General features: G+C 41.4%; 3 protein-coding genes across 10 annotated transcripts in view; 2 read left to right on the forward strand and 1 right to left on the reverse strand.

Moving 5' to 3' along the window:
• The window catches only part of LOC111959010 (CTP synthase 1), a 22,330-nt gene extending 19,033 nt beyond the window's left edge, over positions 1 to 3,297 (forward strand). For all 3 annotated transcript variants that reach the window (XM_023980408.2, XM_023980406.2, XM_023980407.2), the window contains exons 11-18: positions 1,056 to 1,150; positions 1,315 to 1,377; positions 1,511 to 1,554; positions 1,647 to 1,743; positions 1,823 to 1,878; positions 2,058 to 2,154; positions 2,394 to 2,538; positions 2,763 to 3,297. In XM_023980408.2, the coding sequence (XP_023836176.1) occupies positions 1,056 to 1,150; positions 1,315 to 1,377; positions 1,511 to 1,554; positions 1,647 to 1,743; positions 1,823 to 1,878; positions 2,058 to 2,154; positions 2,394 to 2,538; positions 2,763 to 2,829 (664 nt within the window). In that variant the 3' untranslated portion in view covers positions 2,830 to 3,297. The remainder of the gene's footprint in view (positions 1 to 1,055; positions 1,151 to 1,314; positions 1,378 to 1,510; positions 1,555 to 1,646; positions 1,744 to 1,822; positions 1,879 to 2,057; positions 2,155 to 2,393; positions 2,539 to 2,762) is intronic.
• A 598-nt stretch (positions 3,298 to 3,895) lies between these two features.
• Positions 3,896 to 22,136, forward strand: rab42b (RAB42, member RAS oncogene family). Its single transcript, XM_023980409.2, has 2 exons — positions 3,896 to 4,580; positions 21,253 to 22,136. The coding sequence occupies exons 1-2, from the start codon at positions 4,363 to 4,365 to the stop codon at positions 21,692 to 21,694; spliced, it is 660 nt and encodes a 219-aa protein (XP_023836177.1). The 5' UTR covers positions 3,896 to 4,362; the 3' UTR covers positions 21,695 to 22,136.
• On the reverse strand, positions 22,132 to 27,339 carry LOC111959013 (transcription initiation factor TFIID subunit 12). 6 transcript variants are annotated; one of them, XM_023980410.3, is made up of 7 exons: positions 27,227 to 27,337; positions 26,211 to 26,301; positions 25,754 to 26,004; positions 25,253 to 25,330; positions 25,003 to 25,117; positions 24,417 to 24,505; positions 22,132 to 22,944 (listed from the first exon to the last, which is right to left on the reverse strand). In XM_023980410.3, the coding sequence occupies exons 3-7, from the start codon at positions 25,922 to 25,924 to the stop codon at positions 22,909 to 22,911; spliced, it is 489 nt and encodes a 162-aa protein (XP_023836178.1). In that variant the 5' UTR covers positions 25,925 to 26,004; positions 26,211 to 26,301; positions 27,227 to 27,337; the 3' UTR covers positions 22,132 to 22,908. The 6 variants fall into 6 exon arrangements, with proteins under 6 accessions (XP_023836178.1, XP_023836179.1, XP_070293501.1 ...); XM_023980411.3 differs by having other exon boundaries at positions 26,188 to 26,301; XM_070437400.1 differs by lacking the exon at positions 27,227 to 27,337 and adding an exon at positions 26,869 to 27,033 and having other exon boundaries at positions 26,188 to 26,301.
• Between the last annotated feature and the right edge of the window lie 55 nt (positions 27,340 to 27,394).

The following is a 27,394-nucleotide window of genomic DNA, read 5'->3' on the forward strand; positions in this document are numbered from 1 at the left end:
GAATATCTGAATAAAACAAGGCTTGGGCTGGGGCTGGGTGCTAACTTACAAACACTGAGCAAGGAACTGAGGAACACACAGGGTTTAAATACTAACAAGGGAATGACCTACAGGTGCAAACAATAATTAGAGCAAGAAAAACAAAAGGTACAAAAAAGGTGCAATGGGGACATCTAGTGACCAAAACCCGAACAGTCTTGGCCAAAACCTGACACTCGGAGTATAGGAACATTAGTTACACAAGAGACATGAGGGGTGCCATAATGAAGCTTGGGAGGGGCTGAGTGCAGGGAAAACAATTGCATGTGACAGTATTGATAAGGGGAGAAAGCGTTGAAGGCTCATATCACTTAGTTCCCTGCTTAGCGAGAATGATGCAATGTTTAGAGATGAGGAGGAGACTCCACCCAAAGTGGGGTATGAATACCACCTCGGGGGAAGCCATTTCTTTGTCTGAATAAGGCTGTGTCGACCCTTTGGGAAGAATTAAACTTGGTCAAGCTTCTTTAGTGTCCGTGAGTTATTTACTCAAAAAAATTAGAACCTAACAGAATGAATGGGCAAGACAAAAATATGTAAGTGCCTTTTGAACAGGGTATGGTAGTAGGTGCCTGGCGCACTGGTTTGTGTCAAGAACTGCAACTCTGCTGGGTTTTTCATGCTCCAAAGTTTCCTGTGTGTATCAAGAATGGTCCACCCAAAAGACACCCAGCCAACTATTTTATTAACTGTGTTGTTGGTTAAGGGTTTGTAAGTAAGCATTTCACTGTAAGGTCTACACGTGTTGTATGTGACAAATACAATTCTATTTTATTTTATCCCTGTAGAAAGCTTTCGACACCTTGTAGCGTCCATGCCCTGACGAATTGAGACTATTATGAGGGCAAAATGGGGGGGGGGTGCAACTCAATATAATGGCTGCTTGAACACCATAAATCCCACAGCATTTACATGAGCATTGTGAATACATTTATTTTTCTGTGTAATTGTAACCCTAAGCCAAGGGAGCTGTGTTCTCCTGTCAGTGAAGGATCAATGTTGTCTCATACACACAGCGGTGTCTTGGTACCTGGAGGCTTCGGTGTACGGGGGACAGAGGGGAAAATCCAGGCTATCAGCTGGGCCAGGAAAAAGAAAAAGCCATTTTTAGGTAAGATTAATCAATTGTATTGTAATGTATCATGCGTCAGTTTAGCATGTTTTGTTAAATGGAAATGATATTCTGTATGTCAGTCTTTATAGTTCCATCAGACTAGCTCAGCCTGACTTCTTTTTTTTTATTGCACACATTTAATCCCAATTGTCTTTTTGCAGGGGTATGTTTGGGCATGCAGTTGGCAGTGTGTGAATTTGCCCGTAATGTTCTCGGCTGGCAAGGTAATATTTGAATCAGTAATCGTTATATCCTTGAGGTGTATGTTGCGTAATTCCAGAATGTTCATAAGTTCAATGTTCAACTCTCAAACCTTATACTGGAACTGAAATACGTATTATTATTATTTTATAACAGATGCCAACTCTACTGAATTCCAGCCAGAATCCAAACACCCTGTGGTAGGTATGCCATAGTAATCAAGTCCATCTCTGTCACTTCTCACTGAGTTTCGGATCACGAACGTTGTGATATTCTGCTCCTTTTTTGACAGGTGATTGACATGCCAGAACACAACCCTGGGCAGATGGGTGGGACTATGAGGTTGGGGAAGAGGCGGACCATCTTCAAATCCAACACCAGCATTTTGAGTGAGTGCTAAACTTGGCGAAACCACATCGGGTTTGGTGTGTTATAATGGTTGATAATATTCCGGGTTTTTTTCTTCAGGAAAGCTGTATGGCGATGTCGACTATGTTGACGAGAGGCATCGGCACCGCTTTGAGGTATAAGAGCTGAATCGAGTCGTGACGTGTATATTTGCGTTACATTTTTTAAGTACATTTTACATTACATGTTACTTGAAGACGATCCATTTGACAATCCATTTGCAGATGGAAGTGTTACATGTATTACGTTCTAAGTGTGGATGGGTTGAATTGACGGGAGCTCGCTGTCCTCTTAGGTGAACCCTGAGCTGAAGCACCACTTTGAGGAGAGGGGCTTCCATTTTGTCGGCCAAGATGTAGAGGGAGAGAGGATGGAGGTCATTGAGCTGGATGGTGAGTTAACCGTGGAGACAGTACAGTGTTTTCCACTGTCTGGCTCTTGGAAATGCTATTGTTAAGTAATGTGTCATCACTTCATAAAGTACCTTCTTGACTGAATTGAACACAAAAAAAATGTAACGCAATTTTTAGGAGTATCGAATGTAATGACAGTTGTAGCTATGCCAACCGAAATGTATATGTCCGTAGTATCCATCTCAAACCGTATCATCTTCCCACCGGTGTTGTTTCAGATCACGCCTATTTTGTTGGAGTGCAGTACCACCCAGAGTTCACTTCTCGTCCCATCAAGCCCTCGCCCCCCTACTTTGGCCTCCTGCTGGCCGCAGCAGGGAAACTCCAGAGCTACCTACAGAAAGGTTGTCGCCTCTCACCACGGTAAGACCACGCAGATCATTGTAATTTCTCATCATTTCCTTTTACTCCATCAGATGGAGGCAAGCAAGGTGAGCGGCATTTGGGCTGGCGTAAAAGGGGAATGAAAAAAGTTACCCAGCCAGTATTGTATTTTTGTAATGCTATACCTAGTTTAGATCTATGACTTATCATATCACCCTGAAAAAGTATTCTGGATGTATATAACTCTGTCCCTTGTGTTACAGAGACACATACAGTGACCGTAGCGACAGCAGCTCTCCAGACTCTGAGATCGCTGAACTGAAGTTCTAGGAGTTACCAGTTACATGCACCTGTTACTCTGTTGATGCTGGTACTACTGTTACAGCTCACCTCACCTGTTTGAACTCAATACAGCAGCCTCCGCTCATCTACCTGCAAATAAATACCTTTTTCTGTCACTCAACGGAAGGTCTCATTACTGAGAAAAGTAGCTCTCTGAAATGATGTGGGAAACTAAAATGGCTAGATTTTGGACTATTTTTAAGCAATTGAATTGAACAATTGAATGCAACATATCGGCATTACTATGCCCCCCTTTTTAAATGGTATTCTTCAAAGTGTAACTTTGGCCAAGAACACTAAGAAACAACAGTGTGAATACAGTTTGACAATATGTAAATGTAGTAAGAGATGTATGTGCTTGTCAATTTCCCTCAGAAAAAAACACCCAGCCAGGTGTTATTGAATAAAACAGTGATGCACTAATGAATGGAAGATGAAAATAAAAGATCGGCACTATTTCAATATCATCCTTCACATTTTTTTTTATAACAAAAAAAAACTTGAATTTATTTAACTTTTATAATTGTTTGAGATCAGCTTTGGTATAAGACTAGTGATATTCTGTGACCCTGAATAGACCACCCTTTTCAGTGTGCACCAGTCCCTCTTGTTTCCAATGACAATCCTTACAGCTGAACGCGCAAGTTCCTGTCTTGACTTGAGAGTCATCGATTTGACAACCTATTAAATAAAGCTCAGTTTACATATCCTGAGCTATTAAAATCCCATGTAGCCCCTCCGTGTGAGTCCTCGGAGAGTTTAGGTTGTATTGTTGTCCACTTCCCTTTTTCAGAGGCTCAACTGTACCCATATACTGGGCTATGGGGGAGGTTACAATTCAATGTAAGTTTCCTGACAACTTGATATAAAATTAGTGCTTGCAACCCATGTCATATTCTTATTTAGTGAAACATAGTGTCAAATAGTGATAACAGGAAATACATGATTCAGGGCAGCATGCACCCTTTCCCTTCAGAGAGCTGCAACTCCCCTTTTCTCTCTTTCCATCTGCACACCCCTCCCTTTCCATTGGAGAGCCCTCCCTCTCACACTCGTGCACCTCTCCCTTTGTCAAGTATCAAGTTTAAACAGGCAAACTTTGGAAGTCCCCACCCCTACCAAACACTCATACACACATGCACATGCTTGTACAATATCAGTCAAGATCTACATGAAGGAGGACGGCAGCATAACAACTTAAGAACTCTGGGATGGACATTCTTACACAGGTGCTTTCACTGAGGATTTGAGGAGCAAGCACACACACTGAACCAAACACACTTTCGCAGCAGGGGATCAACAATGTAAGGGTGTTTCCTGGCTGCTGACACTACGGACAGAGACTGTTCTATGTGGGAGCCGTGAGAAGTGCGTCTCGCACTATTTCTCCTCAGAGGGAGCGTCGAGGAACCAGCTCCAGCTTGTCAAAACCCTATCAGCCTCTGGCTTCCTGTGGGGAATCCCTCTCTCCATATCTCCCTCCATCTGCCCTATCCCTCTCTACAGTCCCCAGCAGCTGCTATGGACCTGACTCTGTGGCAGTACCAGTTCAGGATCATCATGTTAGGGGACTCGACAGTGGGCAAGTCGTCCCTGCTGAAGCGTTACACGGAGGAGATGTTTCTGGACTGCGTCAACCAGACGGTAGGGGTGGACTTCTACGTGCACTTCCTGGAAGTGGAGCCTGGCGTTAGGGTCAAACTGCAGTTCTGGGACACAGCAGGCCAGGAAAGGTTCAGGTAAAGAACAGTACTGTGATGTATTACCACAACAACACATTCATTCAGCCTACAACATCACTCCGTTCTCTAATGTTTGCTATTCATTTACTAATCCACCACCCTGCTACTTTTCTGACTTGAGGGACCTGCTTTCTACTCCATGGCATAAATCCTGTAAATACATGATTACCATAGACCCAAGCCACTGCCTATTCACCCCACTATCATCCAGAAGGTGAGGTCAGTACAGGTGCATCAAAGCTGGGACCATCCGACTGAAAAACAGCCATCACTAGCACATTAGAGGTTGCTGCCTATAGGCATAGACTAGGAATCCCTGCCCACTTTAAGGAATGAAACACTATAGTCACTTTAATAATGTTTACATATCTGGCATTACTCATCTCATATGTATATACTGTATTCTATATTCTACGGTATCTTAGTCACTTAATGTTTACATATCTGGCATTACTCATCTCATATGTATATACTATTTTTCTATACTATTCTACTGTATCTTAGTCTGTTCCGCTCTGACATCGATCGTCCATATATGTATATAGTCTAAATTCATTTCTACTTAGATTTGTGTGTATTGGCTATATGTTGTGTAATTTGTTAGATATTACTGCACTGTCAGAGCTAGAAGCACAAGCATTTCGCTACACCTGCAATAACATCTGCTAATCACGTGTATGTGACCAATACAATTTGATTTGATTTTAATGCTATGATCTGCACCAACTGGGTATTTTACAGAGGCTTAGGGGGATAGGATTGTTCCCATAAAAGGACAATTCTTACTAGTAAGAACTAACCATATTGACAACAGGAAATACAAGGCTTGCCTTGATATGGGGCAGAATGCACCCTTCCCTTCAGAGAGATGCAACTTCCCCTCTCTATTTCCCTTCTCTGCACACCGCTACAATGTTCATGCAAATGCAATACCCTGATAAAGTACCTGCTCTTTGATTTGGGTATTTTCCACAATAGGAGTATTCATCAGTCTTTGTCTAAAGGAAAATCCAACAAATACAATATAACCTATATGGGAGTAAGGTGCATCAGACCCGCTCTCCTTACAGAATGTAATGAACACCGGGTAGACACCCGTCTGCAGATACCGTAGATATGTAGGTAGGTTGCTGTATTCAATGTGAATAAAATATTCACATCTGCTCTATTTCGTATTTCTAACTTTAATGCTATGAACATTCCAGCCCGGGTTAGGTCAATTCCAATTTCATTTGAAATGTTTAATTCAATTTGAGTCTTCACATTTATGGCATTGGAATTTAATTGGAATTAGAATTCCGTTGGAATTGTAAATTGGAATTGAATAGTCTCTGAATTCAAAGGCTGACCTGGAAATTTAATTGAATGACATTTACAAGGAGAGTGAATTGAATTAGATTTGAATTTGTGGAATTAACTCAAACTGAATATGACCAAGATTGTGCTCACATGTGTTCTGATCATCCATCCAATCTTCTGTGACTCACCACAGCCAAACAAAATATTCCCTGTGAATCAATGGTTAGGAGTTTCTTTTAACTGTCACATACTTGCACATTTGACCGTAGTGCAAGCATTCCTTATAGTCTGGTTTATCATTATCTGTCTCCCTCTCTACCCCATGAGTTGATATTCAGCGTTGGGGAGTAATGAACTACATATAGTTCATCTAGGAATTTAACTACATTTTGCTGTAGTTTGGTGGTAGTTGAACTACATAAAAACCTTGGTAGTGTTTTCAATAGTTAACTTTTTTGTTGTTGCTATTTTAGAAGTGTAGCTAACTACACAATACTTTTTGGCAAAAATAAATATGGGTGAAGTAGGTAAGAATTGTCTTTTTGGCATCATACCTGCCTAATTGTCACTCGAAACAGTTTTTGTGTTTAATAGGCCAAGTTACACATTCTGTTAAAAGCCCAAAGCAGACGTTTTTATATCAATATCAAATACTTTCTGCGTAACAATTAAGTATCTTACTGTAATAGACAGTAAGATACTTAAAAAATAGCTTTTTAGCAAAAAAACTGAAAACTAGCTGTTATTGGCAAATTTACTGCATGGTGATGTCACCATTGAAAGCCAAAACCCCCACTCATGCAAACCTGATGATTAGATGGTCCTGTGTAGATTGTATTTTCAACCAGCAGCTATCAGGAAATAACACTGATCGACTTTTACAGTTAGTTTCATCAGCTGGAAAAACTGAATTTTGGGACTGGGACTCAATGGATGTGATAATTTTTACTTTTTCAAAGTAACTTTAGTTAAATCAATTATATTTTTCTTAAGGGTAGCTTTAGTGAAGCTTAATTTCTTCCAGTGTGTAATCGATAGCTTGGTAAACTATATTTTTAGAGTAGCTTCCCCAACACTGTTGATATTATTCAGTGACGAAAAGGAAGCTGAAGAGTTCATTTATTTCCATTTGCAAGAGTGAGAGAAACAATCTGCTTAATCCTCTCTGTGGGGGGGGGGGGGGGGGGGGGGGGGGGTGTACAACGGTAGACCCCTTTAAGGCATGCCATTTGAATAATTCAAAACCTGTCCCTCTGTAAAAAACCTGGCACATGTTTAACATGGTGGTAGTTTTTGCCTCGTTACACATGGTGGTAGATTTTGCCTCGTTTTTTTGGCTTGCTCCTCAAGAAATGCTGGCGGCCATGACAGAAGACAAATGTGAGTTGGCTTGGGGGTGTGGTTGATGTGGGTGTTAATTGGGTGTGTCCTTGCAACCACCAAGACACACCGATCTATCAGTACCTTGCCCGCAGCTGTTTCCCCCCCACTCAAAGTTGATCAATAACTACAGGCAGATGTCTGGTGAGATGCCGGAGGAAACTTTGAATAGGTCAATAGCCTACCGAGAAATATGAGAATAATGCAATTGCTGAATTTATGTAGATATTCTAAACTAAGTGTTTTGATAACTTGCAAATGTAGTAACAGGTCCATGTAGAATAAACAAGCCTTCACATAATACCATAGAATCAGTGTTCTGCTAATATAACAATGTTCACCTTTCATCACTCTTTGTCATTCCCAGCAGATACAGATACTGTGCCTATCAACATTTTGTCTGGTGGTAATGGGGCTACCTTGGTAAACATGTCAGAGTGGTCATACCTTCCTATATGGTGTCCTGTATACACCAGGAGATACCTGATCCTGGTGCAGAATACACTGGGCTTCTCCCTCCCCATATTGACTGATACTATTCAATTCAACAATAAAAAAAGACAACGAGTAAAAGTTGTCTAGTAAAATGTTCATGCTGTGTCAGGTATCAAGCCTGTCTGTCATTCATATTGCAAGTATCCATGAGCTGGCTCCATACATGTTTCTGTGAACACATACACACATAGTCACCAATGGAAGTTAGGATAGGTAATAGGTAACAAACAGGTACTACTGTGCATTCGGAAAGTATTCAGACCCCTTGACTTTTTCCACATTTTATGTTACAGCCTTATTTTAAAATGGACTAAATACATGTTTTTCTTCATCAATCTGCAGACAATACCCCATAATGACAAAGCGAAAACATGTTTTTTGAATTACCTTATTTAAATAACTATTCAGACCCTTTGATATGAGACTCGAAATTGAGCTCAGGTGCATCCTGTTTCCATTGATCATTTGACCACAGGCCACACTGAGTAATCCGGGGGAGAAGGGCCTTGGTCAGGGAGGTGACCAAGAACCGGATGGTCACTCTGACAGAGCTCCAGAGTTCCTCTGTGGAGATGAGAGAACCTTTGAGAAGGACAACCATCTCTGCAGCACTCCATCAATCAGGCCTTCATGGTAGAGTGGCCAGACGGAAGCCACTCAGCGGCAGGGAATGGGAGACTAGTCAGGATAGAGGGAAAGATGAACGGAGCAAAATACAGGGAGATCCTAGATGAAAACCTGCTCCAGAGTGATCAGGATCTCCGACTGGGTCGAAGGTTCACCTTCCAACAGGACAATGACACAGCCAAGACAACGTAAGAGTGGCTTCGGGACAAGTCTCTGAATGTCCTTGAGTGACCCAGCCAGACTTGAACCCGATCTAACATCTCTGGAGACTGTGCAGCGACGCTCCCCATCCAACCTGACAGAACTTGAGAGGATCTGCAGAGAAGAATGGGAGAAACTCCCCAAATACAGGTGTGCCTAGCTTGTACCCAACAAGACTTGAGGCTGTAATCGCTGAAAAAGGTGCTTCAACAAAGAACTGAGTAAAGGGTCTGAGTACTTACAGTGGGGCAAAAAAGTATTTAGTCAGCCACCAATTGTGCAAGTTCTCCCACTTAAAAAGATGAGAGAGGCCTGTAATTTTCATCATAGGTACACTTCAACTATGACAGACAAAATGAGTAAAAAAAATCCAGAAAATCACATTGTAGGATTTTTTATGAATTTATTTGCAAATTATGGTGCGGAATTAAGTATTTGGTCAATAACAAAAGTTTATCTCAATACTTTGTTAATACCCTTTGTTGGCAATGACAGAGGTCAAACGTTTTCTGTAAGTCTTCACAAGGTTTTCACACACTGTTGCTGGTATTTTGGCCCATCCCTCCATGCAGATCTCCTCTAGAGCAGTGATGTTTTGGGGCTGTTGCTGGGCAACACGGACTTTCAACTCCCTCCAAAGATTTTCTATGGGGTTGAGATCTGGAGACTGGCTAGGCCACTCCAGGACCTTGAAATGCTTCTTACGAAGCCACTCCTTCGTTGCCCGGGCGGTGTGTTTGGGATCATTGTCATGCTGAAAGACCCAGCCACGTTTCATCTTCAATGCCCTTGCTGATGGAAGGAGGTTTTCACTCAAAATCTCACGATACATGCCCCATTCATTCTTTCCTTTACACGGATCAGTCGTCCTGGTCCCTTTGCAGAAAAACAGCCCCAAAGCATGATGTTTCCACCCCCATGCTTCACAGTAGGTATGGTGTTCTTTGGATGCAACTCAGCATTCTTTGTCCTCCAAACACGACGAGTTGAGTTTTTACCAAAAAGTTCTATTTTGGTTTCATCTGACCATATGACATTCTCCCAATCTTCTTCTGGATCATCCAAATGCTCTCTAGCAAACTTCAGACGGGCCTGGACATGTACTGGCTTAAGCAGGGGGACACTGCACTGCGGGATTTGAGTCCCTGGCGGCATAGTGTGTTACTGATGGTAGGCTTTGTTACTTTGGTCCCAGCTCTCTGCAGGTCATTCACTAGGTCCCCCCGTGTGGTTCTGGGATTTTTGCTCACCGTTCTTGTGATCATTTTGACTCCACGGGGTGAGATCTTGCGTGGAGCCCCAGATCGAGGGAGATTACAGTGGTCTTGTATGTCTTCCATTTCCTAATAATTGCTCCCACAGTTGATTTCTTCAAACCAAGCTGCTTACATATTGCAGATTCAGTCTTCCCAGCCTGGTGCAGGTCTACAATTTTGTTTCTGGTGTCCTTTGACAGCTCTTTGGTCTTGGCCATAGTGGATTTGGAGTGTGACTGTTTGAGGTTGTGGACAGGGGTCTTTTATACTGATAACAAGTTCAAACAGGTGCCATTAATACAGGTAACGAGTGGAGGACAGAGGAGCCTCTTAAAGAAGAAGTTACAGGTCTGTGAGAGCCAGAAATCCTGCTTGTTTGTAGTGACCAGAATACTTATTTTCCACCATAATTTGCAAATAAATTCATAAAAAATCCTACAATGTGATTTTCAGGATTTTTTTTCTTCTCATTTTGTCTGTCATAGTTGAAGTGTACCTATGATGAAAATTACAGGCCTCTCTCATCTTTTTAAGTGGGAGAACTTGCACAATTGGTGGCTGACTAAATACTTTTTTGCCCCACTGTATGTAAATGTGATATTTTTACATTTGCAAACATTTCTAAAAACCTGTTTTTGCCTTGTCATTATGGGGTATTGTGTGTAGATTGATGAGGAAAAACAATTGAATCAGTTTTAGAATAAGGCTGTAACGTAAGAAAATGTGGGAAAAGTCGAGGGGTCTGAATACTTTCCAATGCACTGTATAACCAAGTTTCCATCCAAACTTTTTATGCGAGTAAAATACAAAAAATGCTACGACAGTGCTACCAAGGAGCACGAGTACAGGACATCACAAAGCTTCTATCGACTGTTTTACGACAGATGCCGGGAGCTGACACTGCCGTAGTCCATGTGGGGTCAAACTACATCAGGAGGGCTAGCTCAGAACATCTGAACATGGATTTTAAAGAACTGATTTTAGCATTAAAAGACTCGCCAAAAAAACGGCCAATCATTTCAGGTTAATTTCAGGTCCAGTACCATCGTTGGGTGGGAAAGATTCAGCAGGCTACTGGCATTATACATCTGGCTAAAAGATTATTGTAGCTCTGCTGGAGTCACTTTTATAGATAACTTTGACACCTTCTGGAAACAGAAAATATTCTACAGGAATGATGGAGTCCATCGAAATCATCTTGGCTCTTGGACTCTGTCCATGTATTTCAAGGCTAAGTTGAAATAACGACTTATTAATGACACAAGACCAGCTCAGTTAATCCCTACCATTGTGACAATGAGTCGTCATAATGCTGCATCAAATGTACATTATCCTAGGGTTGTTGGCAGACACAATGTAAGTAACTTAATGTATGTCCCCCTAATTGCCCTGAATACCTCTGTTGATCCTACAGCTATTGTATGCAGTAATCATGAGCCTATGAACCAGAGTTACACTGTTAACACTGAGGCAGTGTGCCCTAGTAAGAAGACCACTTTGTGCAGCTCACCCTGCACTATCAGCTCCAATATAAGTAACACGAGCAAGTCTACTTCTGATAAGCTTCCCAGTAAAGCATTAAAAACAATCAAGCTAAAATAGCCCATATTAACATGCAGCCTGAGAAACAAGGTCCATGAAGTCAATAACTTGCTTGTAACAGATGACATTCATATTATATCTCTGAAACTCACTTCGATAATGCCTTTGATGATACAGTGGTAGCAATACATGGTTATAACATTTACCGAACAGACAGAAATGCCAACGGGGGCGGTGTTTGCGGTCTATATAAAGCACCACATTCCTATAAAGCTTAGAGACGATCTAATGTTAAATACTGATAAAGTACACGTTCATCTGCCTCACCTAAAGCCCATTATTGTGGGAAGCTGCTATAGACCAACAAGTGCTAACAGTCAGTATCTAGATAATATGCTTGATAATGTATGTGATATCAACAGAGAAGTATATTTTCTGGGTTTAAATATTTAAGATATAAATATTGACTGGCTCTCAACAGCTGCCCACTGAAAAACAAAATTCAAACTGTAACCAGTGCCTGCAACCTGGTTCAGGTTGTTAGTCAACCTACCAGGGTATTTACAAACAGCACAGGAATGAAATCATCAACATGTATTTATCACATCTTTACTAATGCTGCAGAAATTTGCTTTAAATCAGTATCCAAATCCATAGGATGTAGTGATCATAATATAATAGCCATATCTAGGAAAACCAAAGTCCCAAAGGCTGGGCCTAATATAGTGTATAAGAGGTCATACAATAAGTTTTGTAATGATTCATATGTTGATGATGTAAAGAATAATTGCTGGTCTGTGGTTTGTATTGAGGAGCAACCAGAGGCCGCACTTGACACATTTATGAAATTGCTTATTCCGGTTACTAATAAGCATGCACCCATTAAGGAAATGCCTGTACAAACAGTTAAATCCCTGTGGATTGATGAGGAATTAAGAAATTGTATGGTTGAGAGGGATGAGGCAAAAGGTATGGCAAATATATCTGGCAGCCCAACTGATTGGCAAATGTATTGCAAATCATGTGACTAAGCTAAATAAAAACGAAAATAAACTATACTATGAAACAAAGATAAATTATATAAAGAATGATAGTAAAAAGCTTTGGAGCACCTTAAATGACATTTTGGGGAAAAAAGACAAAAAGCCAACTCAACCATTATTCATTGAATCAGATGGCTCATTTATTACAAAACCCACTGATATTGCCAACTACTTTAATGACTTTTTCATTGGCAAGACAAGCAAACTTAGGGATGACATGTCAGCAACACACGCTGACACTACACATCCAAGTATATCTGACCAAATTATGAAAGAGAAGAATTGTACTTTTGAATTCCATAAAGTCAGTGTGGAAGAGGTGAAAAAATGATTGCTGTCTATCAACAATGACAAGCCACCGGGGTCTGATAATCTGGATGGAAAATGACTGAGGATAATAGTGGACGATATTGCCACTCCTATTTGCCACATCTTAAATTTAAGCCTTCTAGAAAGTGTGTGCCCTCAGGCCTAGAGGGAAGCTGAAGTCATTCCGCTACCCAAGAATAGTAAAGCCCCCTTTACTGGCTCAAATAGCCGACCAATCAGCCTGTTACCAACCCTTGTGTTCGACCAGATACAATGCTATTTCACAGTAAACAAATTGACAACAGACTTTCAGCACGCATATAGGGAAGGACACTCAACAAGCACAGCACTGACACAAATGACTGATGATTGGCTGAGATAAATTTATGATAAAAATTATTGTGGGGGCTGTCTTGTTAGACTTCAGTGCAACTTTTCACATTATCGATCATAGTCTACTGCTGGAAAAATTTATGTGTTATGGATTTACACCCCATGCTATAATATGGATAAAGAATTACTTGTCTAACAGAACATGGAGGGTGTTCTTTAATGGAAGCCACTCAAACATAATCCAGGTAGAAGCAAGAATTCCCAGGGTAGCTGTTTAGGCCCCTTGCTTTTTTCAATCTTTACTAACGACATGTCACTGGCTTTGACTAAGGCCAGTGTGTCTATGTATGGGGATGACTCAACACTATACACATCAGCTACTACAGCGACTGAAATGACTACAACACTTAACAAAGAGTGGCAGTTAGTTTCGGAATGGGTAGCAAGGAATGAGTTATTCCTAAATATTTCCTAAACTAAAAGTATTGTATTTGGGACAAATCATTCACTAAACCCTAAACCTCAACTACACCTAGTAATGAATAATGTGGAAATTGACCAAGTTTAGGTGACTAAACTGCTTTGAGTAACTCTGGATTGTAATCTGTCATGGTCAAAACATATTGATACAACAGTAGCTAAAATGGGGAGAAGTATGTCTATAATAAAGCACTGCTCTGCATTCTTAACAACACTATCAACAAAGCAGGTCCTACAGGCCCTGGTTTTGTCGCACCTAGACTACTGTTCAGTAGTGTGGTCAGGTGCCACAAAGAGGGACTTGGGAAAATTGCAGTTGGCTCAGAACAGTGCAGCACGTCTGGCCCTTAAAAGTACACGGAGAGCTAACATTAATGACATGCATATCAATCTCTCATGGCTCAAAGTGGAAGAGCGATTGACTTCCTCATTACTTGTTTTTGTAAGAGGTGTTGACAAGCTGAATGTGCCGAGCTGTCTGTTTAAAATACTAGCACACAGCTCAGACACCCATGCATACCCCACAAGACATGCCACCAGAGGTCTCCTCACAGTCCCCAAGTCCAGAGCAGACTATGGGAGGCGCACAGCACTACATAGAACCATGACTACATGGAACTCTATTCCACTTCAGGTAACTGATCCAGGCTGTATCACAACCCGGCCTTGATTTGGAGTCACATAGGGCGGTGAACAATTGGCCCAGCATCGCCCGGGTTTGGCCGGTGCAGGCCGTCATTGTAAAAAATAATTTGTTCTTACATGACTTGCCTAGTAAAACAAAGATTCAATTTAAAAAATGTAAAACTGATGCAAGCAGTAGAATCAGATTTTAAAAAACAGGTAAAACTACACCTTATGGAACAGCAGGGACTGTGAAGCAACACAAACACAAGCACAGACACATGCATACACACACACGATAACATACGCACTATACACACATGTACACATGGATTTTGCATTGTAGATATGTGGTAGTGGAGTATGGCCCTGAGGGCACACACTTAGTGTGTTGGGAATTCTGCAATGAATATATTGTAATGTTTTTAAAATGGTGTAACTGCCTTCATTTTGCCGGACCCCAGGAAGACTGCCTTGGCAGCAGCTAATGGGGTTCCATAATAAATACAAATATAAAACCTCATTACTGCATTCACCTTTCCATTTCACTTCAGATATCTGGCTAGCGATTATAGTGATAATGCTAGCGATGATAGTGATAATGATTATCAAAATATACATAACCAGCAGTCTATGGTCTAGCTATCAGTACACTCACCACCTATTCAGCGTGATAGGGTCCTTCGGCAGGGCATGCTGGCACTTTTGCAGGGCATGCATAGTTGGTCAATCCATATAGGGCTTTTCGGTATCAAATGGCTGTAATCCTATGAACACGTTGGGGGTGATGTAACAACAGAGGCCTATTCAATGAGGGGGTTCATTTATCTGCCCCGGATTACCCTGGTAGGAGGAGTTTGAACAGGGTGAAAAGTTGTGGAACTGTGCTGCCTCCCAGGTGTGAGCCAGGTGCCCCGCTCTGGTAAATGGTGAAGTCGGCTCAAAACAAAAGTGAAGTAATCAATCACGTTGAGTGATTAAGTAGGATCCTCTGTTTTCACAAGCGAAAGTGATTGCTTTTTATAAAGATGCTGGTAACACTTGACACTCAGCATCATAACATGTTATGACACAGTCATAACCATGACATAATATGTCATAACAGCTCACATAACTTGTTATAACCGGTCATAATATGGTCATAACACTGTCATGACACATGTATTTAGATCTGTTGTGACATACAGTATATTGTGTTATTTTATGGCTGGTTTTGAGCGAGAGTGTCAAAACCCACAAAACCTACCACACACGGCAAAACATTCTATTACACCATAAACAAGTAGGCTATGTTATATAACATTTTCTGAAATTGACCATATTGAATTATCATTGTAATTGTGCACACATTGATGTCAGACATGTACCTACCCCAGTGCTCGTTTTCTGATGACTGGGATGAATGCAGGAGCAGATTTCAGGAGCAGGGCAAGACACCCTCTTTTTGACTGATGACTAACATAAGGGCATGTACGTGATAGGGCTGTCTGGCTTATATGATTATGATGGTCATAATGCTTCTTGACAGTGCCATAAAGTGTATTTTCTTAGTCCAATTGAAGTGACACAGGATGGTCATAATGCTTTATGATGTGTGAAAGTGTATTTTCTACAAGTTATGTAAAATATGATGGGACAAAAACATGACTGTAAAGAATTCATTACAATAACAATTAAGAAACAAACTTTCAAACGCAAGGAAACTTCTTGGTAGGCAAAAAACATTTGAATAAATGTGGGTTTTAACACTCTTATGTAGGTTTCATAACCAGCCATAAAATAACTTAATATATATCACAACAGGTGTAAATATATGAGTCATGACAGTGTTATGACCATGTTATGACAAGTAATGTCAGCTGTTTTGACATATGATAGGGTTATGACCGTGTTATGGAACCGGGTTTCAAGTAAAGTGTTACCAAAATGCTTTATCTGCCTTCCCAATGAAAACTAGTTTGAAAATTCAAAACTTTATTTTATGGAAAAGAGATGCTGTATGTTTCTGGACGATGCACCTAGCTGCCTTGTTGACAACATGACCGAGCAGCGCAGATTACTGTTTTGAGAAGGGCGCTCCTCCCCGCTTTTGCCCAATGACATGACGGGCCATTGCCCTATTCAACCAGAAAACATTAATGGAAGCCTCTCTAATGCAAATTTGGTTGAGTGTGGTGTACTGCAGGGCAGCCGGCTTGGACCATTATTGTTTTCTGTGTTTACTAATGACCTTCCACTGACCTGGAATAATATCCTCCTAGAGTCTGTTGACGCACCGGTGCGTCAATCTAAGTAACGTAATAAAAAAAATCCCATCAAAATCCTTCACTTTAACCTAGAGGTATCTGTTTTTTGCATGGGCTGCGTCTCGATCCACCGCATCCGCCTATGACGGCCTTCCGCATCAGCCGATCTACAGCAGTGTTTGTCAGATCATGAGACAACCCAAAAATCGGTCTTCTCACGAAAGCGTCTGTGGCATCCAACACTAATATGACCATGCTATGGAAAGATGAGACTCTCACAAACACAATGGTGGTCTCCGTTTTGTACTACAACCTCCTCGAGTGTAACAGGACTCATTTGAAGGTAACCGGTACTGGTTTTAAAAAATGAATGTGAGTATGGAGGTAGTTTAGACTCAGCACTATACACGTCGGCAGCAACAGTAAATTAAATAACTGACACCCTTAACATAGAGCTGCAGTCCATTTTAGAAAGGGTAACTAGCAATAGGCTGGTGTTAAATATCTCAAAAACTAAAAGCATAATTTTTGGGACAAAACATTCACTCAACCCTAAACCTCATCTGGATCTATTGTTGACTAATGCGGCTATTGAGCAAGTTGAAGAGACTAAAACGCTGGCTGTCACCCTAGATAGCAAGTTATCGTGGTCAAAACATATAAACTCAATGGTTACTAAAATGGGATGAGGTCTGTCCATAAGGCATTGCTCTGCTTTCTTGATATCTCAGTCAACCAGACTCAGGCTCTAGTTTTGTTGCACCTGGTCTACTGTCCAATTGTGTGGTCAGGTGCAGCAAAGAAAGACATAGGCGAGTTGCAGTTGGTCCAAATCAGAGCAGCACATATTTCTCATGCATGTCATTGTGGTCCTGTATGGCTCAGTTGGTGGAGTATGGCTCTTGCACCGCCAGCGTTGTGGGTTCGATTTCCGGGGCAACCCATACGGAAAATGTATGCACGCATGACTGCAATTTGCGTCTGCTAAATGGAATATGTATTAGTATATATTATATACACTAGATGACCAAAAGTATGTGGACACCTGCTCGTGGAACATCTCATTCCAAAAGCATGGGTATTGATATGGAGTTGGTCCCCCCTTTGCTGCTATAATAGCCTCCTTTTTTCTGGGAAGGCTTTCCACTAGATGTTGGAATATTGCTGCGGGGACTTGCTTCCATTCAGCCACTAGTGCATTAGTGAGGTCGGGCACTAATGTTGGGTGATTAGGCATGGCTCGCAGTCGGCGTTCCAATTCATCCCAAAGGTGTTCGATGTTGTTGAGGTCAGGGCTCTGTGCAGGCCAGTCAAGTTCTTCCACACCAATCTCAAAAAAACATTTTTGTATGGACTTTGCTTTGTGCACGGGGGCATTGTCATGCTGAAACAGGAAAGGGCCTTTCCCAAACTGTTGTCACAAAGTTGGAAGCACAGAATCGTCTAGAATGTCATTGTATGCTGTATTGTTAAGATTTCCCTTCCCTGGAACTAAGGAGCCTGAACCATGAAAAACAGCCCAGACCATTATTCTTTCTCCACCAAACTTTACAGTTGGCACTATGCATTGGGGCAGGTAGCTTTTTCCTGGCATCTGCCAAACCCAGAAATGTCAGTCGGACTGCCAGATGGTGAAGCATGATTCATCTCTCCAGAGAACGCATTTCCACTGCTCCAGAGTCTAATGACGGCAAGCTTTACACCATTCCAGCCGACGCTTGGCATTGCGCACGGTGATCTTAGGCTTGTGTGCGGCTGCTCGGCCATGGAAACCCATTTCATGAAGCTCCAGACAAAAAGTTATTGTGCTGATGTTGCTTCCAGAGGTAGTTTGGAACTCAGTAGTGAGTGTTGCATCCGAGGACAGCAGTTTTTTACGCGCTATGCACTTCAGCACTTGGCGGTCCCGTTCTGTGAGCTTCAGTGGCCTACCACTTCGCCGCCAAGCCGTTGTTGCTCCTAGACGTTTCCACTTCACAATAACAGCACTTACAGTTGACCGGGGCAGAAGTTTTACTAACTGACTTGTTGGAAAGGTGGCATCCTATGACGGTGTCACGTTGAACGCCATTGAACTCTTCCGTAAGGCCTTTCTACTGCCAATGTTTGTCAATGGAGATTGCATGGCTGTGTGCTTGATTTTATACACCTGTCAGCAACGGGTGTGGCTGAAATAGCCGAATCCACTCATTTGAAGGGGTGTCCACATACTTTTGTATAAATGGGGTAAATTCGGGTTCCTGAGTGGCGCACCGGTCTAAGGCACTACATCTCAGTGCTAGAGGCATCACTACAGACACCCTGGTTTGAATCCAGGCAGTTTCACAACTGGCCGTGATTGGGAGTCCCATAGGGTGGCGCACAATTGGTGCAGCGTCTTCCAGGGTTGGCCGGTGTAGGTCGTTATTGTAAATAAGAATTTGTTCTTAACTGACTTGCCTAGTTAAATAAAAGTAAACGAATATATATATATTATGTCAATCTCTCCTGGCTCAAAGTTGAGGAGATATTGACTGCATCACTATTTGTCACAGTTCGGACATTCATTGGTATTACACAAGACATGCAAACAGAGGTCTCTTCTAGAGGTCGACCAATTATGATTTTTCAACGGCGATACCGATTTATTGGGGGACCAAAAAAAGCCGATACCGATTTTTAGATATATATACAGTTGAAGTCGGAAGTTTACATACACTTACAAGGTTTACATACACATACACGGTATCGTCGTTGAAAAATCATAATTGGTCGACCTCTAGAAGAGACCTCTGTTTGCATGTCTCTAGAAGAGACCTCTGAGTCATTAAAACTCGCTTTTTCAACCACTCCACAAATGTATTGTTAACAAACTATAGTTTTGGCAAGTCGGTTAGGACATCTACTTTGTGCATGACACAAGTCATTTTTCCAACAATTGTTTACAGACAGATTATTTCACTTATAATTCACTGTATCACCATTCCAGTGGGTCAGAAGTTTACATACACTAAGTTGACTGTGCCTTTAAACAGCTTAGGAAAATTCCAGAAAATTATGTCATGGCTTTAGAAGCTTCTAATTTACATAATTTTTGTCAATTGGAGGTGTACCTGTGGATGTATTTTAAGGCCTACCTTCAAACTCAGTGCTTCTTTGCTTGACATCATGGGAAAATCAAAAGAAATCCGAAATTTTGTTTGACCTCGACAAGTCTGGTTCATCCTTGGGGGCAATTTCTAAACGCCTGAAGGTACCACGTTCATCTGTACAAACAATAGTACGCAAGTATTAACACCATGGGACCACACAGCCGTCATACCGCTCAGGAAGGAGACGCATTATGTTTCCTAGAGATGAACATACTTTGGTGCGAAAAGTGCAAATCAATCACAGAACAACAGCAAAGGACCTTGTGAAGATGCTGGAGGAAACAGTTACAAAAGTATCTATATCCACAGTAAAACGAGTCCTATATCGACATAACCTGAAAGGCCGCTCACAAAGGAAGAAGCCACAGCTCCAAAACCGCCATAATAAAGCCAGACTACGGTTTGCAACTGCACATGGGGACAAAGATCGTACTCTTTGGAGAAATGTCCTCTGGTCTGATGAAACAAAAATAGGACTGTTTGGCCATAATGACCAGCCGAAGAACACCATCCCAAACGTGAAGCACGGGGGTATCATGTTGTGGGGGTGCTTTGCTGCAGGAGGGACTGGTGCACTTCACAAAATAGATGGCATCATGAGGGAGGAAAATTATGTGGATATATTGAAGCGACTGATGTCTTGAGATGTGGTCCCGTGTGGCTCACGTGTGGCTCAGTTGGTAGAGCATGGCGCTTGCAACGCCAGGGTTGTGGGTTCAATTCCCACGGGGGGACCAGGATGAATATGTATGAACTTTCCGATTTGTAAGTCGCTCTGGATAAGAGCGTCTGCTAAATGACTTAAATGTAAATCAGTCAGGAAGTTAAAGCTTGGTCACAAAGGGGTCTTCCAAATGGACAATGACCTCAAGCATACTTCCAAAGTTGTGGCAAAATGGCTTAAGGACAACAAAGTGAATGTATTGGAGTGGCCATCACAAAGCCCTGACCTCAATCCTATAGAAAATCTGTGGGCAGAACTGAAAAAGCGCGTGCGAGCAAGGAGGCCCACAAACCTGACTCAGTTACACCAGCTCTGTCAGGAGGAATGTGCCAAAATTCACCCAACTTATTGTGGGAAGCTTGTGGAAGGCAAACCGAAACATTTGACCCAAGTAAAACAATTTAAAGGCAATGCTACCAAATACTAATTGAGTGTATGTAAACTTCTGACCCATTGGGAATGTGACGAAAGAAATAAAAGCTGAAATAAATCATTCTCTCTACTATTATTCTGACATTTCACATTGTTAAAATAAAGTGGTGATCCTAACTGACCTACGACAGGGAATTTTTACTAGGATTAAATGTCAGGAATTGTGAAAAACTGAGTTTAAATGTATTTGGCTAAGGTATATGTAAACCTCCGACTTCAACTGTATATATATTTGTAATAAATGACAATTACAACAGCAATGCGTCTGACTACCTCTACTGAAACACTATTAGGGGTCGTTCAAAGAGGACGCCTATTCTGGTGAAACCTCCCTTCTTTTGCAGATGCAATAGACAGAGTTCCTCCATACATAGTCAACATTAGCCTAATTTAGGTTAACATTTACCAATGTGTATGAGTTCATAGTAATTATCGCAATATATCTGCTGATCATTGATTCACATCCATAAATTGATTCCACTTTTTTTATTTTTTTACAATTTACACAATTCCTTTCACTTTTTGAAATGTTTTTCTTTTCTCTCAGGTCAGTGACTCGGTCCTACTTCCGTAACTCAGTGGGGGGCCTGCTGGTGTTTGACCTGACTAACCGTGCCTCCTTTGAGCATGTGCAGGAGTGGCACGCAGAGGTGTGTCAACATGTGCAACCCCACACGGTGCTGTTTGTACTTGTGGGCCACAAGAATGACCGGGTGGCCCAGGGAGAGCGGGTGGTGGGCCATAACGAGGCTGAGAAACTGGCAGGCCAGCTGGGGATGCCCTACATCGAGGCGTCGGCTAAGACTGGTCAGTGCGTGACGGAGGCTTTCGAGCTGCTGACCCGCCGGGTGTACCAGGGCCTGCTGAGTGGGGAGGTGCAGCTACAAGAGGGCTGGGATGGGGTGAAGTGCTTGGCTCCACGTGCAACCTTAGTACAGCTAAACAATCCCAAAAACAACATATCCAACAACAGAAGGTGCTGTTCCTGAGTTGGGTCTTTGGACTTGTGCTGTATTGTCATGTATGCCATGTCACAATGCCTCTCTTGAAAAACTGACTGCCATCTTGGATAAAAGATCATAAAATAATCTTGACTTGAGGCTCTTCACCGGATGAGAATAAGTTTTACAAGATGGGCATTACCTATTGTGACAATTTGTCAGAACATGGAAATAGACATAACACATGTAAAATACTTGCAAGTGTGTGTACAGGGACTTTTCTGAAGGAGGTCATTAGTTTGTCCTCCAGAATCGAGAAACAAATACAGTGGTATTACAGTTACGGAAATCTAGTCAAATCACTTTACCCTGAATAGTGATGTAATCCATTTATGTTGAAAGTGAACTCCGAAATACTCATGTTCTTTCTCATTTGTTGGAACCTTGACTTAACAGTGAAATAAACACACAAATCAAATGCCAAGTGAAATATGAATCTTGTTTTATTTATGGAATAAAAAGAACAGGTTTAACTAAAACACTGCCATATAAAGTAAAATAAATGTTACTGCTTCCCTACACATCCCCAAATAAGGACCATTACCCAACCCCATCTCACTGCAGTCTGGCGATACAAGCAATACTTCACATACTTATTATTTTTGAATAATAATCAGTTAATTGTTGACATCTTATGAAAAACAATGTCCTGGGTAATTTTCTAATGAACTATGAACATGACATCAGATCCCTACAGCACACAAAAACATAGTGCCATGACAGTATCCTGAAAACTAACTAACTGCAAAAGGTGTACATTTCTGATGTTAGATGAAGGGGGTTTATGTGACAAAAACTAAACACACAACAAACGCATGCCAGACAAAATAAAATAAAAAAAAGTGGTAAAGAGTATGGTAACCACCACCATATTGAAGGTGTGTGTTTGGTGGTTACCCCCTGAACGAAAAAGTAAAGTTGAACAGATAATTCCAAAAACAAAACACTGTCCAAAAACAACACTCCATACCTGAGTGTACATTTACACTGAATGAGGAGTGTGTGATTTTGGCCAGTTTGTGGTGAAAAGCATTAAAAAGGTCAAGATATCAAAATACTTGTGTGATGATGGAGCTGACCAATCACACACAAAACCTGGGGGAGATGAAGACGTGGGTGAAAGAATGTCTCCCGTTATTAGAAATACACAGAGAAAAGACAAAGAGCACAGAGTGTTTGTGCGAGGCTGGTTCCAGGTCTTGCTACTTTTTGGTTGTTTTGCGGATCAATGCCATTCTCTGGATGAGACAAATGAAAAACATGCTCAATCACTATTGCACTTAGGTAATTTTTCCGTAGACATTCTTATCCAGAGCACCTTACAGTCACCGCATAATAAATTACTGAAAATATTTTCAATACTTCCTAAACAAACAATACACCAAAAATAATAATAATTTACGTATACAGTGCTGTGAGAAAGTATTTGCCCCCGTTCTAATTTTGCATATTTTTGATAATGAATGTTATATCTTCAACCAAAACCTAATATTAGACAAAGGGAACCTGAGTGAACAAATAACACAACAATTACATACTTATTTCCAGTGGTGTAAAGTACTTAAGAGTACAACTTAAGTAGTTTTTTGGGTTATCTGTACTTTACTATTTAAATTTGACAACTTTTACTTCACTACATTCCTAAAGAAAATAATTTACTTTTTACTCGATACATTTTCCCTGACACCCTAAAGTACTCATTACATTTTGAATGCTTAACAGGACAGGAAAATTGTCAAATTCACACACTTATCAAGAGAACATTCCTGTTCTGATCTGGCGGACTCACTAAACACAAATGCTTAATTTGTAAAGATGTCTGGCCCACTCTTCCATGCAGAATTGCTTTAACTCAGCAACATGTGGGTTTTCAAGCATGAACTGCTCATTTCAAGTCCTGCCACAACATCTCAATTGGGATTATGTCTGGACCTTGACTAGGCCATTCCAAAACTTCAGATGTGCTGCTTTTTAGCCATTTTCATGTAGACTTGATTGTGTGTTTTGGATCATTATCTTGCTGCATGACTCAGCTGCACTTCAGCTCACAGACGGATGGCCTGACATTCTCCTGTAGAATTATCTGATACAGAGCAGAATTCGTGGTTCCTTCTATTAAGGCAAGTCGTCCAGGTCCTGAGGCAGCAAAGCATCCTAAAACTATCACACTACCATCCACCACCATGCTTGACCATCGGTATACAGTTCTTACTGTGGAATGCAGTGTTTGGTTTTCACCAGGCATAATGGGACCCGTGTCGTCCAAAAAGTTATACTTTTGACTCATCTGTCCATAGAACATTATTCTAAGAGTCTTGATGATCATACAGGTGCTTCCAGGTGCTTTTTAGCAAACTTGAGTCAACTTTTTCGATGAGATTTGGTTGCAGTCATTGCAGCTAAAGGTGGCACAACCAGTTATTGAGTGTAAGGGGGCAATTACTTTTTCCACACAAGGGAATTGGGTGTTGCATAACTTTGGTAATTCATAAAATAAGTATATCTTTCTTTGTTATTTGTAAACTCAGGTTCCCTTGATCTAATATTAGATTTTGGTTGAAGATACATTCAGTATCAAAAATAGAGAACTTCAGAAAGGGGGAAAATACTTTCACAGCACTGTACATTTAAATTATTGAACGTTTAGCACAATTCATTAGTACAAATTTGAACCCTGGGTGTGATCAAGATGAAAGTGTGACAAACAAACCTGTTTGTGGGCCTCTGTGGTACAAGCCTTCTTATACGGCCGAATCTCATCTGAACCATAGCCAGGAATCCACATGTTCCATTGGCGCTCTGTTGAGTGGCAGACAACACAGGGAGTGAGAATAAAAATCAAAGAGAAAATACACTCAACAGGAAATGGTCCATTAACTTCATCCATCTTTTATATGCATAACTTTAAAACTCAAAACTGCTACACCCATGGCATGGCTCTCAAGACTCTGTTCATTTTTGCCATAGTAAATTAATCATTCCAGTAATGGAGACAAACACTGCTTATGCCACAATAGTTGCCAGGGCTCTACAGTGATACCATTTTACTCGCATATACACCAATATATTTTGCTGTGCGACCTGCAATTGCTATTTAGAAGCACCAGTACGCCTAGAAAAATTAAGGATTCTAGCGTTATTACCTCTAATACTGTGATCCTAAATTTCTTTGTGTGCGCCAACATTTCTCAACTGAGGCGCACACGTGCTCCTTGTAAAAAAGTTCAGCGTAGAGCCCTGACTGCAGCGGCTGCTACTCCAACCATCAGCCAGTATCAGCCTGTACTTTTACTCACCCAGGTGTAGCTGGACGTCCTTCACTTCTAAGGTGTTGGACTTGCGATGGCGGGCCAGCTGACAGGCAGCCGTCACCACACTGTCAATGAAGTCATCTGCAATCTGCAGCAGCATCTGAGAGGAAGACAGTTCGGGGACCCCAGGTCACAAGTGTTGAGGCTTCAAAACATTGCATGCACTAGTCTTTGCATTGTGGTTTTGGGACGCCATCTTCAGTGAGACACTTCTGAGCTACTGTAGTAAACATACCTCCTCCACATCCTCATCGAGCTGCTCATTGGGGTCAATCTCTCTTACTAGGTCCTGCAGCTTCTTTTTACTCAACACCTGAGTGGAGGGCAAACAGGTTGTTAGTCATAGTCAATGGTGCACTAGAAGCAGTCAAGCAGTGGCTACATATGCTCATTGTACACCCTGAAACTTGGCATCTGGCGAGTGAGATGAACATAGAAGGCATGTTTTTACAGGACCAACCAGCACATGAAACTTAAGGATTGGCGTCAATATATGCAAAGCCAAGTAGTAACTGTACCTTACAGTTTTAGTGAATTCTTTGAACAATTCTATTGAAAAACATCACCCAGCTGGAGTATACCAAGGTCGTGTTTATTAGCTACCAAATGGAAGAATCCGAACTGAAACAGGGAGGGACATCCTATCGAATAAAAAATATACATTTTCATTTTCTGTCACAAAACTTTTTCCAACATGCCCCAGGTTGGTGATGAGGAGATGGATATGAGGACTCACCTGACTTCCTTCTGGGCTGATTCTGCCGGCAGGGCCAGGTGTGCCCATCACCTTCCCTGGAGCGGCGGCGCTGCTATTGGCCATGCTGGTGGCGAGAGGTGGTGTTGAGGAGGCCTCGGCTTTCACGGTGAAGAAGTTGGAACGGTTGGACTGTGGTTGGTACTGGGTCATAATCTTCCAGACCTAGGATGTCAGATGGCGGTGCCTCTCTCTGGGTCTGCACTGTCGTCGTAAGGACCAGGTCCGTGAAACTGGAATCAGAAGGGAAAAGTGTGAGACAAAAATCTTCTTAATTAAAATGTTAACTACAAAATGATATCGTGATTACTTGCATCAATGCAATCACATGAACGCTACAGAAACATAGCCAACCAAACAAGGGTCTCTTGCTGGTGCACACTTGCATTAAAGGGTAACTACATCCCAAAACCCACATTTCTTCAATTTTTCCCCAGACCTCAAAAGTTGTCTCCTGGCATTGTTGTGGACTACAATATTAAGTGTGATTTTGAGCATGAAAACCTGAAAAGACTTGGAAAAAGAGAAACCTGGAAAAACAAAAAAGAGAAAAGATAATTTGGGGAAATATTCTACAAATCTTATAGGGCCCTAGTCATATCATGACATTTAGGTAGTTAGTTATTTAAAAATGTCAGACTAGCTAACTAAAAACCTAGCATGATATTTACTGGGTAGTTAGACAACAAATATCACACATTTCGGCTGGCAAACCAATAACATTACACCGTCTGTCAGTCTTACATTATTGCGTATGGGCATATCAACACTCAGGTGACAGCTATGTTTGTTGACTAGCTAGCTGGCCGACTCATGTTAACTGGATAAATATTGATTGAGCACATGTTGATTGTTTGATATCGTGAGACAAGCGTTGAAATTAACTAGAAGAAGCCGTAGTCATGTTGAAACACTAGTAACAAATGCATCGCAACCACAGCTAATTTCAGTTAACATCCGATAGTTAGCAGGCTAACATGATTTATCTAGGTAACATTAACGTTACAGATTTAGCAAAGATTCAGCTTGAAGACACAGCGGTCACATTTTCCATGGAATGGTCCAAGCAAGCGTATCTACATATATAAAATAAATACCTTTATATTTCACTCGAAAGTTACATTTTAATGTCAAGCCATAAATGCAGCTAGCTTAACCTTAGCCGTCTTGCTAGCTAGTTATTAGCCAGCTAGATACCTGCTAACACAACATGGGGAGGATCTCACGTTCCTTTCTCTTTGCCTCCTTTTCAAAAACCCATTGGGGGAGAGGGTCAGGAGGGCGGGACCTCTGGCTTTCTCATCCAATGGGTTTTTGAGAAGGAGAGAGGACGCGAAGAGTAAATAATTGAGATCTTCCATAATCATAACGCTGTGCAAACTAGCTGGAAAAAATTACATGTAATCTCCCCAAGATATATATATGTATATATATGTATATGTTTTAAATACTTACCTGACAAAACAAACACTATCTCTCCATGTTTTGAACTAGCAAATTTAAGTCCACACAACACAAACCCGTCTATGGCTAGAAAGTCCGATTTTTTTCAGATCTTCCTATTTGAATAACTGTATTTCCGGTACACCCAAATTGACGTACTCCTGCCCCCAGTGTCTGATG

This window comes from Salvelinus sp. IW2-2015, linkage group LG35, assembly GCF_002910315.2.
Source record: "Salvelinus sp. IW2-2015 linkage group LG35, ASM291031v2, whole genome shotgun sequence".
Taxonomy (NCBI): Eukaryota; Metazoa; Chordata; class Actinopteri; order Salmoniformes; family Salmonidae; genus Salvelinus; species Salvelinus sp. IW2-2015.

What these genes read in the sequence shown, in the direction of transcription:
- rab42b (XM_023980409.2), top strand. Translation starts at nt 4,363, where the DNA reads ATGGACCTGACTCTGTGGCAGTACCAGTTCAGGATCATCATGTTAGGG. An exon ending in GCAGGCCAGGAAAGGTTCAG is followed by an intron (nt 4,581 to 21,252) that starts GTAAAGAACAGT and finishes CTTTTCTCTCAG; the next exon opens with GTCAGTGACTCGGTCCTACT.
- LOC111959013 (XM_023980414.3), bottom strand. Translation starts at nt 25,924, where the DNA reads ATGACCCAGTACCAACCACAGTCCAACCGTTCCAACTTCTTCACCGTG. An exon ending in TCGATGAGGATGTGGAGGAG is followed by an intron (nt 25,118 to 25,252) that starts GTATGTTTACTA and finishes TCTTCCTCTCAG; the next exon opens with ATGCTGCTGCAGATTGCAGA. An exon ending in CCACAGAGGCCCACAAACAG is followed by an intron (nt 22,945 to 24,416) that starts GTTTGTTTGTCA and finishes TGTCTCATCCAG; the next exon opens with AGAATGGCATTGATCCGCAA.